This window comes from Myxocyprinus asiaticus, chromosome 44, assembly GCF_019703515.2.
Source record: "Myxocyprinus asiaticus isolate MX2 ecotype Aquarium Trade chromosome 44, UBuf_Myxa_2, whole genome shotgun sequence".
In the NCBI taxonomy this organism is placed as follows: Eukaryota; Metazoa; Chordata; class Actinopteri; order Cypriniformes; family Catostomidae; genus Myxocyprinus; species Myxocyprinus asiaticus.
Genome location: NC_059387.1, coordinates 2,877,551 through 2,894,183, shown reverse-complemented (window position 1 = coordinate 2,894,183; position 16,633 = coordinate 2,877,551). Strand labels below are relative to the sequence as shown.

Below are 16,633 nucleotides of genomic sequence, written 5' to 3'. Positions count from 1 at the left end.
CGATTGCGTTTGACCAGGTGATCGCATGTGAACAGCAGCTGGACTCCACGTATGACGAGCGATGTGATGTCTGGTCTCTGGGTATCACAGCAATAGAGCTGGGTGATGGAGACCCACCCCTCGCTGACCTTCATCCAATGAGAGCTCTCTTCAAAATTCCAAGGTGATACATCCATTTATATTTTACAATTATGACTTACAGAACACAAAAAACTGAATGTTTATTGAACATAGTAAGACACAAGCAGATATCTGATTGTTATGTTTTTGTCACGGTCTCCTACCTGGAATACAGTGTCAGTGGCATGTTTGCGTTAAACGTCAACGTGGAATAATTTGTGATTTTAGCATAAAGATGAATGACACTGCAGTATATTTGGGCCTTGGAGCTGTCAAAAGCCAGTATGCTCTCATTCTTAGGTCTTTTACAAGTTTAGTGCAGATTTATTGCATCAGTTTCTTCAGCAGTGTTGGGTGTAATGAAGTAATGAATTACTACAATCTAATTACTCAAATCAAAAAGCATTTTAAATCACAGTAAAGGATTTTCAATTGAGTTAATTACTTTTAAGTACATTACTTGGGTTACACATATTTATTATATGCATAATAAATAAATATGAATGTAGAATATTTATCATTTAATTTCTGTTCAAATATACGTCTGTTTGTGTATTTGTAAGAGCTTAAGAGTCACTAACGAGTCATTGTGAGAAAGAAATGTGTGCTGCTGAGTGTGATTTGTGTGCAACAATGAACAGTTAGGAAATATGAACATTATTTTAAAATCCAGTGATCACAAAAGCTAAGACTTTTCTGTAAAAAAGTGTTTTCGAAAGTAACTTAAAAGCGATGTTTTTAGTAATATAATCCCTTTTACATGAAGTAATTGTAACTGATTACAATTTTAGAAATTAATGACTAGTATTTTTTACCAGATTATTATTATTATTATTTTTTTTTTTTGTAATGCTGATCTTCAAGTAGGGAGTCCGGGGAGTGTTGTTTTAGTACTATGTGTCTCAAACTTTAGTGTATTTTTCCCATATATGTCTGCTACAACTTAGAGCAGTGGTTCTTAACCTTTCTGCAATTGTGACCCTCTTTTAAGGGTGACAACAGTTCATGAAACCGAAATACACCAATCAGAGAATCGCAACCAACAAACCATGCCAAAAGAGTTCTAAAGACTCTTTACACTCTCAAATTACTTCTATTTTGTATATCTGAATATTTTGCAATATACTTTAAGCTTGGTGTTTCTATCATTACAATCAACAACTTTAAATCAATAGTTTTATATTTTTCCATTGTATTTATTTCGATTACGTCATTTGCAATGCTTCATGGGATTGTAGTTCATTCCCTCATGAAAGACGTTAAGTACACAGTCTTGTACCTTTGTCCTTGTGTGCGATTTTAAAATAGTTTTTTCAATGTGAAATGAATGGGAAAATACTTCCGGAACCAAAATGGCTGAAAAAGTGGGTGGGCACTCTTTCGCTCTATTGTGGGAGATGTTAGCCTATACACTCTCCCATTATGTGCCGTCTTTATGGGTCTATTACACTTAACATTAGAAAGTACAAACATTTAGTCAGCCATGGTATTTGTAGTTTTATTTATTTGTTTATTTTGTAACAAATAAAATAAATGAACCCTGTTGCGAATGGTATATCAAATTAGATAAGAAAAGAACCTGCTGATTCTGAATATTGAGTTCTGTCATTTAGCATCCATTAATATGATCACAAATCAAATTATAAACCAGATTTTTAAAATAGTAACTATCCATATTTATTTATTTATTTTTACATTTTGTCCTGTAAATCCTTAATATTTTTTGACACGGACACTTGCAACTTCTACTGTCACCTCATGGGTGGTGGTCACCCTGGTGAAAACTCCAGTATTGCTGGTCATGAGTTTATGTTGTGTTTTGTGTGCTGGTCCCCAGCATGTAATGTTGGTGTGCTGGTGTCCCTACCAGGCTTTTAAACCAGCTTAAACAGCTTCATAAGAAAGACCATGCTGGTCAACCAGCTTCACCAGCTAGGTTTGCTGGTGAAAAGAATGGCTGTGCTGGTCCACCAGCTAGACCAGCACCAAACCAGCATAAACCAGCATGGGAATTATAGCAGGGCATGTATGATGTCACCCCTGTAGCTCATTTCTAATTGGTTAAACTGGTGGTGTTACAACTCACCCCATGTTACAATACGCCCCAGTCTCCTCTATATGAAAGGTTGATTGACAGAAGAAAGAGGACAGCAGGGCTCAACAATAAGAACTGCCCAATGGCCCGGGGCCAGTGTGAGAAACATTCGGGCCAGTTGCTAGAACTGTCGCTTGCCCAATCGGGCCAGTGCTGCATTTATAACATTAGTGCAAGAAAACAGCAAGCAAGAGAGCACAAAAATTACACGGAGCGAATTACGTCTTCTAACCGAGGAGCGAGCACGAGTATATTTATCTCGCAAAGATGCGCAAGTGCATAATATACTGGATGCGGCAAGGCACAGTTGTGTGCACGCACAAGATTGTGCAGACACTGAGTGCACTCTCTTAGCACTGTCCTTGCTCTTTTCCAAGTGTCTTAGCAGCAGCTATTACCAATGTGTAGAAAATAGCAGGAAAAAAAACCCACTTAATGAATTTCGTAGCGGGATTGCACGTCTTATGCAACATTTTAAGTATCCCCGCACATTCCATGTTCACAGTGCATGAAATCCCACATTTTTCTTTTTTACATGTTGGTGAAAATTAGTAATCTACACATTGGAACACAAGAATTCAACAGTTTCTTTCCATAGGACTGAAAATCCATGTCTCTCTGTGCATATGTCTCATCATCATCTCTCTCCATGCAGCGTAGACTATTTAACATGCATGTGCTCCCGTAAAGGGACAGAGCGCTAGTTTTATTCCCACTGTAAAAAAAACAAACACATTTTCTCTCATTAATTCGCCTTTAGAGATGAAGCGCCGAATGAGACAATAAACTTTGTTAAACCCCAGTTTTACACGTGTCTGGAAATCACCAGCTGCTCAATATCCAAAATGTAAGTATACATTTAATTATGTAATGTTTCAAAACGTAAACATTAATTTGACATGATAATGGCGTTTGATATGAAAAGAAGCAAGATCACTATGGCTATTAGGTTATTATTATCAGAGCGGTTCAGCTGCAGGTTGAAGATGAATATTTAAAACAGTCTACTTCATAGCATCCTCATAAAACACCTGTTACATGTCTAATTTCTGGACCATACAGGTATTTTTGTTTTTGTTCTTTGTATATCAGTTAGTGTTGTTTTTGTTTGGGTTGTCTGATTTCATGTTACACATTGTTAATTCACAGATTAGGCCTGATATCTACCTACTGTATATTACACATCACAACCGATTTAGTAGCAAGTCTGTTCTCTCAGCCAATAATCAAATCTTTAACTCAGTGAATAATCTTTGATCCTTCTTGTGAAAACACTACACATGGGCAAAAGTTGCATGACAGCATGACTAAACGGGTGACTGAAAACCCATCATCTCCTCCACAGAACTCTTGGCTTAAAAACACGTGTAAATGGCAGGATGGCTGAGGTTAATATGATGTATTTATGAATTTATAATCTGTAAAGTGCATATATGGGATTACATAAGGCATAAATCATATATTGCAAATTATAAATGTGATTCAATTTTGGGGGACATTGTATTTTTTATTTTTTCTCCCCTTTTTGGAATGCCCAATTCCCAATGTGCTCTAAGTCCTCATGGTGGCATAGTGAGTCACCTTGATCTGGGTGGCAGAGGACGAATCACAATTGCCTCTGCATCTGAGACTGTCAATCCGTGCATCTTATCATGTGGCATGTTGAGTGTGTTACTGCGGAGATGTAGCGTGTGGAGGCCCATGCTGTTCTCCACAGCATCCATGCACAACTCACCATGTGCCCCACAGAGAGTGAGAACCACACATTATAGTGACCACAAAGAGGTTACCCCATGTGACTCTCTCCTCCCTAGCAACCAGGCCAATTTGGTTGCTTAGGAGACCTGGCTGGAGTCACTCAGCACGCCCTGGATTTGAACTCGCAACTCCAGGTGTGGTAGTCAGCGTCTTTACTCACTGAGCTACCCAGGCCCCTTGGGGACATTGTATTCGGAACATAAGATATGTAAAAAATATTTATCTTTGGACATATTTTTTTAAAGCCATGATGGTAAAAAGAGCTATTTAGGGGGCTTGGGTAGCTCAGTGGTAAAGACACTGGCTACCACCCCTGGAGTTCACTAACTGGCTAGTTCAAATCCCAGGGTGTGCTGAGTGACTCCAGCCAGGTCTCCTAAGCAACCAAATTGGCCCGGTTGCTAGGGAGGGTAGAGTCACATGGGGTAACCTCTTCGTGGTCACTATAATGCGGTTTGTTCTCAGTGGGGCATGTGGTGAGCTGAGCATGGTTGCCATGGTGAATGGCATGAAGCCTTCACATGTGCCATGTCTCCATGGCAACATGCTCAACAAGCCATGTGACAAGATGCATGGGTTGTTGGTCTCAGATGCGGAGGCAACTGGGATTTGTCCTCCGCCACCCAGACTGAGGCAAATCACTATGTGACCACAAGGACTTAAAAAGCACATTGGGAATTGGGCATTCCAAATTGGGAGAAAAAGGGGAAAAATCCCCCCCCCCCCCCCCCCCCAAAAAAAAAAAAAAACAGCTATTTGTCATTTTTGTGTTGGGGCCAGTGAAAATTTTGGCAGGGCCAGTAAAAATCTGTAGCACTGGCCCAACCGGGCCAGAAGAAAAAATTCTTAGCGTTGAGCCTTGGACAGTCAACCTGTCGTCATCATGATTGTGTAGCAGTTTTAGCTGTATGTTCTAATGCACCTCACACACAAAGACACACGCACACACACACACACAAACACACACACACGAGTGTTGTGCTGTCATAGCATTTGTGTTGTGCAGTCATTGGGGGTGTGAGATGTCAGGAGTGGTGTGGTAATGTGTTTGAATGTGCATACACACACTGCAGGCTTGCTTTGTTGAGTCTGTCTCATGCTCTCTCTCTCTCTCTCTCTCTCTCTCTCTCTCTTTCTTATTAGAAAAAAGCACGTTTTTACTTAAAGCTGATTTAAGTTGCAGTATTTTTTTTTACTGCGATAATGTATTACAGTAATAAGAATATAATGAGAATTTAGAATAATAACGATTACAAAAAACAGCTTGATCTCATAAAAATTATTTGACTATGGTGCCATTTTTTGCAATATGATATTATGTGGTATCGCGGCAGTTCTGTGGTGAAAAATCCACTGTGTGGCGTTAAAAGCGAGTTAAATGTTCTCCCAAACAGATGAGGTTTTTAAGATTAATAGTCAGAGCTTATTCACGCTAGCACCATCTTTCATTTTTAATGGGATTGACAACAATGCTGTGAGGGATTGACTTACAATCTCTTCAATGGCACGAACTGTATAAAGCTGTATAAAGCTCATAGATCACATCTGATTTTCCACAACTCATGTTGTCTAGAGTTCTTTGTATACAGAATGTTCTCGGACAGATATTTTATCAATGTTTTGTCCGCGAAACGATCCAAAAACACTTTAAACTGCAGTACAGCCCATTGAAGAGATTGTAAGAATATCCCTCACAGCCTCGTTGTCATTCCCATTAAAAATCAAAGATGGCGCTAGCTTGAATAAGGTCTATGCTCTATCGAGTTTTAAATCAACAAAAGGACCTGCCTACCCTAAAATGATACTGAGATGAAAAAACACAATCACTGAAGTAACTACGTCATTTTGTGGTGCTTCTATGACACTTTCAGCTCATGTGTTGAGTCGTGTGCTCTTCAGGACTCGTGTCCTGGTCCTTTACATCACAAGTGCAATGCTCGATCAGTTGAGCACAATTTGATTGAAATTGAACAAGCTTGTAAATGTAGTTGGTTTTGTAATGCAAATGTTATAATGTTATATAAGTGTTCAGATGTCATAAGATAGCATTGTGTGAGGAATAAAGTGGTGGGGCAGTGGTGGCTCAGCAGTTAAGGCTTTGAGTTACTGATCAGAAGGTTGGGGGTTCAAGCCCCAGCACTGCCAAGATACCACTGTTGGGCCCTTGAGCAAGGCCCTTGACCCCATCTGCTCCAGGGGTGCTGTATCATGGCTGACCCTGCACTCTGACCCTAGCTTAGCTGGAATATGTGAAAAAAAGAATTTCACTGTATATGTGCAAATGTATAATGTGTGATAAATAAATAAAATTAATTAATTAAAGTAAGTGTTTATGAACTGATAATCTGGTGTTTTACTTGTGATTTGTGAGAAAGTGAAAGCACATTGTTGTTGTAGCGCCTCTAGTGTTCATCTCACCAGGAAACTGTAGTGAAACGAACAACTTAAAAATCATTTTGCAAAAATGTACGTATAGTAACATGATTCTATGAGACCAGGTTGCCAAAAACACTCAAAAGTAAAGCGTCCAGGCACATTACAATAATGAGAATTTTGGGGGAAAATGTGCTTAACTGTCATGGAAAGGCTTAATGCTCCTAAAAGGAGGCTTCATTTATTTATATAATTTATATAATTTCATATTTTTTTCTTTCAGTTTTGGACATATATTTGTGATATTCACCCATTTACTCTTTAAGTCAATGGAAAACTATATTTTGTAAAAAAAAATGTATTTAGATCAAATTAGAAATGTCTTCCAAAATTGGTCTGTTTTTGTTGCTAAACAGGACATTTTTGGTAACATGTTTTATTTTATTTTTTTTTTATTTAAATTTTGTTTTTTTTACATTCCACACCCAGTGTAGTATATATGCTACCTTAGATTCCCATTTTATTACAGAATTGTCATTAGTGAGATGTCTCTTCTGTGGATTGATTGTGTGTTGTGTAGAACAAGAGGAGGTTTGTTGTTATATGGTGGCATTAGGGGGTTGGAGAGTTGGTTTGTGTCCAGTGATCAGCACCAGGCACATGCTGACTGCAGGAGCTCCAGTGTTACACATGTATGACCCAGATTAGAGCAGACGAAAGCCTCAGGCTGTGGGCGAGCATGTCTGTGTTCATCCCTCCTAGCACTGGCACAGCAAACCACAGGTAAGACAAGAATATACACATTGAGCCTGAGGATAGGAGCCAAGAGCCAAGGAGAAACTGAAATAAACAAGTGCAGTGAAAGACCTTAAACATAATCTGATGATGTCACTGATGGAGACATTTGATTGAACAGCAATAGTACAATGGTGTTTCACATTAACAGACTCAATAAATACTTTATTTTAAATCTTTCCCAACTTTTAGCATTTTTTCAACATATAGAAACATTTATTACACAGCCTTTTAGAAGATTGGAAATTTATTTTCTGCACTGAAAAAAAAAAAAAAAAAAAATACAAGAGTATTGTTGTCTTATTTTCCAGTAAAATTTGGTGGGGTTTATGTTTAAAAAAAAAAAAAACAAAAAACAAAAAAAACAAAAAAAAAAAACAAAAACAAAACATCTATTTGCCAAAAATTTCGCTTTCCTTACCCCATTGAAGAATAGTTATTTTTGTTATAAGCATAAACTTTACAAAATTTTGTTAGATTTCTCTCCTAGTGTTTAGATGTTTTTACAAGAAAACAAGACAACAGTATAAAGAAAGTACTAATGTAAGGAAATTATTATTATTATTATTATTATTTTGCAGTATGAAATAGTTTTGCAATTACCTCACAAAAGGTTTTGTGTTCCCTCGCAATAGGATTGCGGTCCCTGGTTTTTAAAACCATGGTTCTTACAAAAAAATGGTTACATTGTCAAGTCAAGTCATATTTATTTGTTTAGCGCTTTTCGCAACACATCGTTTCAAAGCTGCTTCATGCTGTTAAAGCCCTCATTGTGCAATTATAATAAATCACAATATTAAAAATCATGCCTTAAAATAATTAGGCCCCCCAGAGAGGAAGTCGAAGGCAACACTTATTGTCAGGGAATGCAAACTTTTGCGGAAGGAAAACTATTGTAAGGGAACTCAAAACTTATTGCATACTTTTGACTTGGACCAATAAGAAACCACTTAGCAACCATCCAGAACCCCACAGCAATGCGATAAAAACCTTTTACATTAGCAACTACATAGCAATGCCCTGGCAACCACCCACAACATCCTAGCATTATATGAGTTTTACAAGGCAAGAACTACTCATATTTTCTTCAGAAAATATAAAAATGCTGTTATTTTAATGACTTTTTATGGTTTTATTGGTGACATACTGTATGAGCTACTAGAGCAAAACACATCCAAGCCCATGGTAATACTTCTTTATTGTGTTTTTCAATGCTGTATTCCAACGATTGTGCTTTAAATCACAGATCCCTTGCCTTGTTTTCAGCTGTAATTTTTTATTTTTGCGCTGCTGTGTTCATCCTTCTGATAAGGCTGCATTTTAATAGTCTGAGTGTTTCCAGCCATTTCCATTTAAGTGCCTAACATCCACTGTTTGTGTGAGGTGCAGCGTGTGATAAGCAGAGATATATGCACCCCCCACCCCCCACCCCCATCCCTTTAGGGTAATTAATCGCTGTCAGCAGCGCAGAGAGCGATAGTGGTGCAGAATACCGTTAGGCTGGAGTACACCTACTCAACCCTGCACTCCCCCTGCTAATAGCCCCCTCTGCCAGGACACCAAATGAGGGCTAATTAGCTCTATTGTTCCACAGTGGAGAACCCTTGTCAGGTCTGTTGTGACACCATTAAGTGTCTGTCTGCTTACTTATCCACATGTACAGGGAAAAGCTTTCTGACAGTCTTTATGGACGCAGCTTTTCTTGAGAGAACAAATTTACAACAAAAATAAAATCCAGTTTCACTTGGGTTTCTTCACTATCATTAAAAAAATGTCCTTGTCCATTATTATAGCAGAAACCAGGGCTAGTTGTCACACTTTGAGAACGGGGCTAGTTGTCACACTTTGTATATTTCTCAGGTATGTTTATTTGTGAAAGTTTATTTCTGTATAGACGCATACAGAAATGCTAGTGAATTTTTCCACAGTAATTGACCTGGGAAAAATATACAGTTCAATTTAACCTATAGCAGGGCATGTTGTCATAAAATATGGGGTAAGTTGTCAAAATACCAGAGACAGTGGTGGTTTACATGCACTACCAAAAGTCATCTTATTCAAAAAATCCAACAACACAAGAAAACAGCGTTTACATGACATTTTAAATAAAGTTATTTTTTTGCTTTTGATGTCAGTAAACAGTCATGAGCACAACACTTGTGCACATTGGAAAAGCTGGTAAAAAATGCAGATATAGGTGTTTACATGCAACACAAAATCAGAGTAACAGACAAAAATCTACCTGTGTCAATTTTTACTTAAACTGTTAAAATGACTTTACGGCAATAAATACCATTTAAGGCATTAACTTGACTAATCATAAGTAAAATTAGCCATCTTAATATTTCAAATATTTTATATAACATATTTGTATTAATAATATGCTAATATTAATATAGGCTATATAATAATCTAGACAAATAATATAACATATTATAGGCTTTTCAACTAAATTAAAACAGTAAAACAATTATGAAACAAAACAATTTATGAAGCAGAAACATATGGAAAAACTACTGTTTTTGCCAACAGAAATTGCAATTATGAAATACAACATTTAAAACACATCTGACAACTTGCCCCAGACAGAAATAAAAATAAAACAAAACCTCTATTATGCATTGTAAAGAACTTCACAGCGGAAGGGAAGGAGGTCAAAGGGAAGTGGGTTTTCCAGCCTCAGGTAAGAATTTTAATCAGCCACTTCAGTGCTGTACAACTTCGCAAATTCATCAGCCTCACAGGCACGTAGTCACTTAAACACATCCGCTTCACAGGCATGTAGTTACTTAAACACATCAGTTTCACAAACACAATAGATTAAACGCAACATCTTCAGAAGCACCGTGGCCTTCCTTGTTCCAGACTCTCTCTCTCCTCGTGGCTGCTTATATGCTGCTCTCCCCATGTTCACTGGAATTAGAGACAGGTGTTAAACATAATCTAGCTCAGGTGCAAGCGCCCTTACCGCTTTCTCTCTCTCCGGACGGACACTTGACCATTCCCCTGCTGCCACATATCCCCACCGCCCGACTCAGGCCGGGGAGATATCCGGCCTGTCTAACACCCCCCCCCCCCCCCCATTTCTGGAAAGGAAGTCGGCGGCAGCCATCTGCTCTCCCGGTCTGTGGACCACCTTCAACTAAAATGGCTGAAGAGCCAGATACCAACGGGTGATCCGTGCGTTGGTATCTTTCATGCGGTGGAGCCATTGCAGTGGGGTGTGATCTGAGCAGAGGGTGAAGGCCCGCCCCAACAGGTAGTACCAGAGAATGAGGACCACCCACTTGATGGTGAGACACTCCTTTTCCACGGTGCTGTACTTAGTCTCCCTCAGCGAGAGCTTGCAGCTAATGTACAGCACCAGGCGCTCCTCCCCCTCCACCATCTGCGAGAGTACGGCCCCCAGCCCTCTGTCTGAAGCATCCTTCTGCAAGACAAAGTGTGGCATTAACCAGTTTATGCTGTTGACTGCTCCGTCCACTGGACCGGGTCTGGAGCTCCCTTTTTAGTGAGATCAGTCAGCAGGCTGGTGACATCCGAATAATTAGGCACGAATCTCCTATAATAGCCAGCCAGCCCCAGGAACTGTCTCACCCCTTTTTTGGTCTTGGGCCTCGGGCAGATCGCAATCACGCAGTCTTGTCAATTTGGGGATGCACCTGCCCGTGGCCCAAATGCCTCCACCTGCCCAATCGTGCACTTCTTGGGGTTTGCTGTGAGTCCCACTCATCTCAGCGATCTCAGAACCACCCTCAGATGCTGCATGTGCCGCTGCCAATCATTGCTGTAAATGATGATGTCATCTAAGTAGGCAGCGGCGTAAGCCGAATGCGGTCTGAGGATTCGGTCTATGAGACCCTGAAACGTAGCCGGGGCTCCAAACAAACCGAACGGAAGCGTCACAAATTGGTGTAATCCAAACGGTATGGAGAAGGCTGTTTTTTTCACAGGAAATTGTTGTCATGGGGATCTGCCAATAACCCTTTGTCAAATCCTGTGTCGAATAAAATCTAGCATTGCCCAACCGATCGAGCAACTCATGTGGCATTGGGTATGCGTAAAATTTATACACCGCGTTGACTTTTCTATAATCCACACAGAACCGTACAGACCCGTCACTCTTAGGAACTAGAAAAACCGGGCTGGACCAATTTCTGTGGGATTCCTCTATTACCCCCATATCGAGCATTGCATCCCAGTCTTCCCAGACAATTTCTTTTTTGTGCTCGGGCAATCGATAGGGACGGCTATGTACCAACACCCCCGGCTCGGTCTCGATGTGGTGCTGGATGAGGCTCATACGACCCAGTAGAGGGGAAAACACGTCTGCAAACTCCTGTTGCAATTTGGCAAACTCTGCGAGTTGATACGGTGAGAGGTGGTCTCCGCAAGTTTTGTTTTCACCTCCAGCCGGAGCTCCGCCCTCTCCGGCACTACCATAGCCAATGTCACAGGGACCGCCTCTCTCCACGATTTTAGGAGGTTGAGGTGATATATTTGACGTGCACCCCCTCTATCGGTTCGCTTAAGCACATAATCGAGATCCCTCACTCGTGTGACCTCAAATGGTCCTTGCCACTTGGCGAGTAATTTGGAGCTCAATGTGGGGAGTAATACGAGTATTTTATCTCCCGGTGCAAATTCCCTTAGCCGAGTTCCCTTGTTATACAGTCAGCTCTGGCGTTCATGAGCTTGGAGCAAACTCCCCTGTGTTAGTTGCCCCAAGGTGTGGAGTTTTGCTCTAAGATCAAGAACGTACTGAATTTCATTCTTACTGTTTGAAAGTCCCTCCTCCTAAGCTTTGTGTATGACATCAAGCACGCCGCGCGGCTGTCGCCCATACAGCAGCTCGAATGGGGAAAACCCTGTGGAGGCTTGTGGGACCTCTCGCACTGCGAATAACAGAGGATCGAGCCATTTGTCCCAATTTCTAACATCCTCATGCACGAACTTACAAATCATATTTTTAAGGGTTTTATTAAATCGCTCCACCAGGCCGTCTGTTTGTGGACGCTGGTGCGGATTGATTTAATGCCCAATAATTCGTAAAGCTCACGTAGTGTCCGTGACATAAAGGTTGTGCCCTGATCGGTGAGGATTTCTTTCGGAATCCCCACCCGGGAGATGATTCTGAAGAGTGCCTCCGCAACACTACATGCTGAGATGTTGAGCAGGGGCACTGCTTCTGGATATCGCACTGCATAGTCCACTAGGACCAATACAAAGCGATGTCCACATGATGACTGTTCTAATGGTCTGACAAGGTCCATGCCAATTCTCTCTAAGAGGACCTCGATCAACGAAAGGAGGCACAATGGCGCTTTTGGGGTGGCCGGCGGATTCACCAGCTGACATTCACAGCAATCCGCACACCACCTGTGGACATCGCCGCCAATGTCCAGGCAATAAAAATGGGCTATTATACGGTTTAGTGCTTTCTTTCCCCTAGATGACCCACCTTGGGATTATAATGAGCCACCTGGAACACCATTTCCTGGCGGCTCCACGGTTTAAAGAGCTGGGTTGTATCTTTCTTTAATTGAGCGTCCTGCGTCACTCTATACAACCACTCGTTTATAATTGCAAAATAGGGATATGAAAGTGCGACATTCGGCTGGAGTTGTTGACCATCGATCACTCTCACTTGGTCAAAGGTGTGCTTGAGGGTTTCATCTCGTGACTGCTCCAAAGGGAAATCCCCTTCGGGACAACCCCTGAGGATGGGAAGGGCTGTAGCCTCTCCCCTCCTTTCGTCATCCTGACGTAGAGCAGATGGCCCTGGCTCCGCCTCCCCTGCCAGAGCATCGCACATTTCACATCTCATTGCTTTAGTGCAGGACCCCTCCGTGCTTATTCCCCTTAATACATTTCTAAATTCAGGCCAATTAGTCCCCAAAATCAGCGGATGGTTGAGGCGAGAACTAACCACGGCCTCCACTCTATTTTTTGTTCCCCGAAATTTAATCACGAGGGTCACCACAGGGTAGTTGTGAATATCCCCATGCACACACTTCACCCTCACCGTTTTAGCTGTGCCTAAAGCCTCGTGTTGAACCAAGCATTGATGGATAGTGTTTTGATTATAACCCGTGTCCACCAATGCTTGGTGAGTACCACCCTTGACACTTACCGGTATCCGGTACGCTCCGGCCCGGTCGGGGGCAGCCTGCGGAGTGTCGGGGATCTGGACCACCGTCCCCAGCTCCATCACAGGGCACTGATCCCGGAAGTGTCCCGGATCTCCACAACTCCAGCAGGCTGACCCAGTTGCTACGCCCGCACCTGTGTCGGTGGGCACCTCCACCTGAGGGGGAGAGAGGCGGGGCACCATAGATGTTGGGGGTACCGACCCCCGCGCATGGGGAACTGGCTTCGGTGGCAGGACTCCTCGCCTCCCCGGGGCAGGAACGGGCTCTGGGGAGAGAGCAGAGTGAGAGAGAAGAGGGAAGGGGGAAGAGATTGGGGAAAACATAGGGGAGGGGGAGAGAGTGTGGGAGGGCTCTTCTGCCCTCTGGTACACCGCCATATGGTCCTCCGGCAATCGAACAGCCTCCTCCAGTGACACCGGGCGGTGACACTGGATCCATTCTGCCATTCCTTGCGTTATCCAATGGGCGAGTTACTCCTGTACCACCTGATCGATTGCTCCCTCGACGTCGCGATCCCCCGCCAGCAGCCATCTCCGGCAGGCATCTCGGAGCCATTGGGTGAAGGCAAACGGGTGGCCGGTCATCTCCAACTTCATCGACCGGAAGAGCTGGAGATGCTGCTCCGGACTGCGGCCAACCCGCTGCAGGATGGTCTTCTTCAGGTCTTCATAAGCCAGGAGGTTTGCCACTCGCAGTTGTTGTGCTGCAAGCTGGGCTTCCCCGGACAACAACGGGAGGCCCATTGATCACGCGGCCAGCCCCAGATCTCAGCGGTTCACTCAAAGAGATCGAGGAATGCTTCTGGGTTGTCTTCTACCCCCATCTTTGAGAGTGCGGGCAGGGGCATGGGGCTGTGGTTGTCCGCGGCCAGAGCTCTCTCCTGGCTGAAAACGCTCCGGATCGCATGCCGGTCCTCTGCTTGAGCCCGAAGGATCTCAAAGAACCGCCGATCTTGATCTTGCCAGAGCTCAAGCAGGGATTGTTGGTGGGACTGGTGTAGGCCAGCGAGGGATTTGAGGATCTCTGCCAACTGGGGGGACTCCATGGGGCATACTTCCTCCACTTCGATCCCAGGTTTCGGCACCAGTGTAAAGAACTCCACAGTGGAAGGGAAGGAGAACACAGGGAAGTGGGTTTTCCAGGCTCAGGCAAGACTTTTAATCAGCCACTTCAGTGCTTTACAGCTTCACAAACTCATCAGCTTCACAGGCACGTAGTCACTTAAACACATCAGCTTCACAAACACAATAGATTAAATGCAACAGCTTCAGAAGCACCGTGGCCTTCCTTGTGCCAGACTCTCTCTCTCCTCTGCTGGTGTTATGGCTGCTTATATGCTGCTCTCCCCATGCTCACTGGAATTAGAGACAGGTTTTAAACATAATCTTGCTCACGTGCAAGCACCCTTACCGCTTTCTCTCTCTCCGGATGGACGCTTGACCCCGCCCCCGCTGCCACATGCATTTTTATGTATTATTATGTATAATTATTTATGAAAAATAGTCTTTTGGTTTAAATCTACCTTCATTAAAATGCTATTACAAAAACATAATGATATAAAAAATTACTATGTCAATATAATGATAATTATATTTTAATTTTGAGGATAACACACACACACAAATATCCTAATATAAGGCAAGGTCAATTTCTTTATAAACATGAATTAAGGTCTTGGCTACAAAAAGCTATTGGATATTGTTATTGACCACAGAAAATTATACATTTCAGTTTAACCTACAGCAGGGCATGTTGTTGTCACACTATATGGGATAAATTGTCACAGTGGGAACCTGCTGTTTATTGAAACTGATACTGACACCGTTTTGAAATATGAGATACTATCTAAAAGTAGAACAGCCATTTAAAGTTTTTGTACTGTGTATATAATATTTGTATTTAAAATATTTTATAAGCTTTTCAACAAATTGTAAATTTTAAAATAATTATGATGCACAAAACAATTCATGAAACAGCAATTACAGAAATTACAGAAGTAACTTACAAAAAGATCAAACTACTTTTTGGAAAACAGAAGTTGCAATTAATGAATTGTAAAAAATTGCAACATTTAAAACACATATCACAACATACACCAACCTGACATGAAAAATACCCTTATTATGTATTTTTATGTATTATTGTATATAAATGTTTCTGATTTTTTTTGTTTAAAAGCTGCCTTCATTATATTTGACTCTTGCCTAAATGTATGCATATTTGGTTTAATTGTATTTCATTGTTTTGAACTAGGTGTTTGAAACCAACAAAGATAAAACCATTGCAAAAGAAACCCACTCTAATGCAATTTAACTTTTGACTCAAAACCTTATTGTTACTTGGATATAGACATTGTGACAACTTGCCCCATGTGGCAACTAGTCCCAATTTTCCCTAACATTTATCTACTTAATTTCTATTTGTGTTGAGGCTCATGAAGACCAGTTGAAATTATTCATTTAAACAAGAATCAGTTTTGGCAGTAATTTAATAATCTTATCAAGTGAGGAATTTATCTTCCCTTTGAAATTAATGGGATCAATTTGCTGTAAGCAGTTGTCTCCTCATTTCTCATCTAAAACACAAATCTCTGTCTGTTTATCTCTTTTTTCCCCAAACAGAAACCCTCCACCTACTCTACACCAACCAGAGCTCTGGACAAACAAATTCAATGATTTTATATGCAAGTGAGTAAATCAGGTTAAATGTGTGTTTGTATTTGTGTGTGAGCATCCCTGGCTAATACAAAGTAGACGTTTTTAACCTTTTCTTCTACACTGATGTGTGAATATAGGTTAATTTATCTCATAAAGAGCTGTGCATGAGCGTATGTCTCGTCATACTGTAATTGGCTTCCTGCTGTTGTGCTGGAACATCGTTTGTAATTGAATTAACTCCACAACCTTTATCTCGTTTTTTTCATGAGTTTAATCCTTATCAATTTCCATTTAATGTAACATCTTTAGACATTTAAGCACAAGTTCTCCCATTTCCGATGGTCTCCTCCAGGTGTCTGATAAAGGATTTTGAGCTCAGGCCCAATGTGTTTGACCTTCTTCAGCATGTCTTCATCAAACAGATTGTGGGGCGAGAAAAGACGCTGCAGAAGCAGCTCATGGAATTGATCGACCTCAACCAGCAAATGGGCATTATCGAGAAAACAAGGTACGTAGAGTCAGGGAGGAATATAATCAGCTCTCTAGTGGTTATGTGAGTCATAACATTTATTTTACTGGCCAACAATCCTGAAAGGTGTCTCAAGTATTGATTTGGACTGTGACTTAAAGTCATCAAGAATTGCTTTTTGCAACCCATTTGACTTTTTTAATCTGACATTTTA

The 16,633-nt window shown here is 41.5% G+C and overlaps 1 protein-coding gene across 1 annotated transcript in view; it reads left to right on the top strand.

The window, feature by feature from the left end:
- The window catches only part of LOC127434232 (myosin-IIIa-like), a 160,368-nt gene that overhangs the window by 59,977 nt on the left and 83,758 nt on the right, over positions 1 to 16,633 (top strand). The window contains exons 7-9 of the mRNA XM_051686810.1: positions 18 to 163; positions 15,915 to 15,980; positions 16,303 to 16,458. Coding sequence (XP_051542770.1) covers positions 18 to 163; positions 15,915 to 15,980; positions 16,303 to 16,458 — 368 coding nt within the window. The remainder of the gene's footprint in view (positions 1 to 17; positions 164 to 15,914; positions 15,981 to 16,302; positions 16,459 to 16,633) is intronic.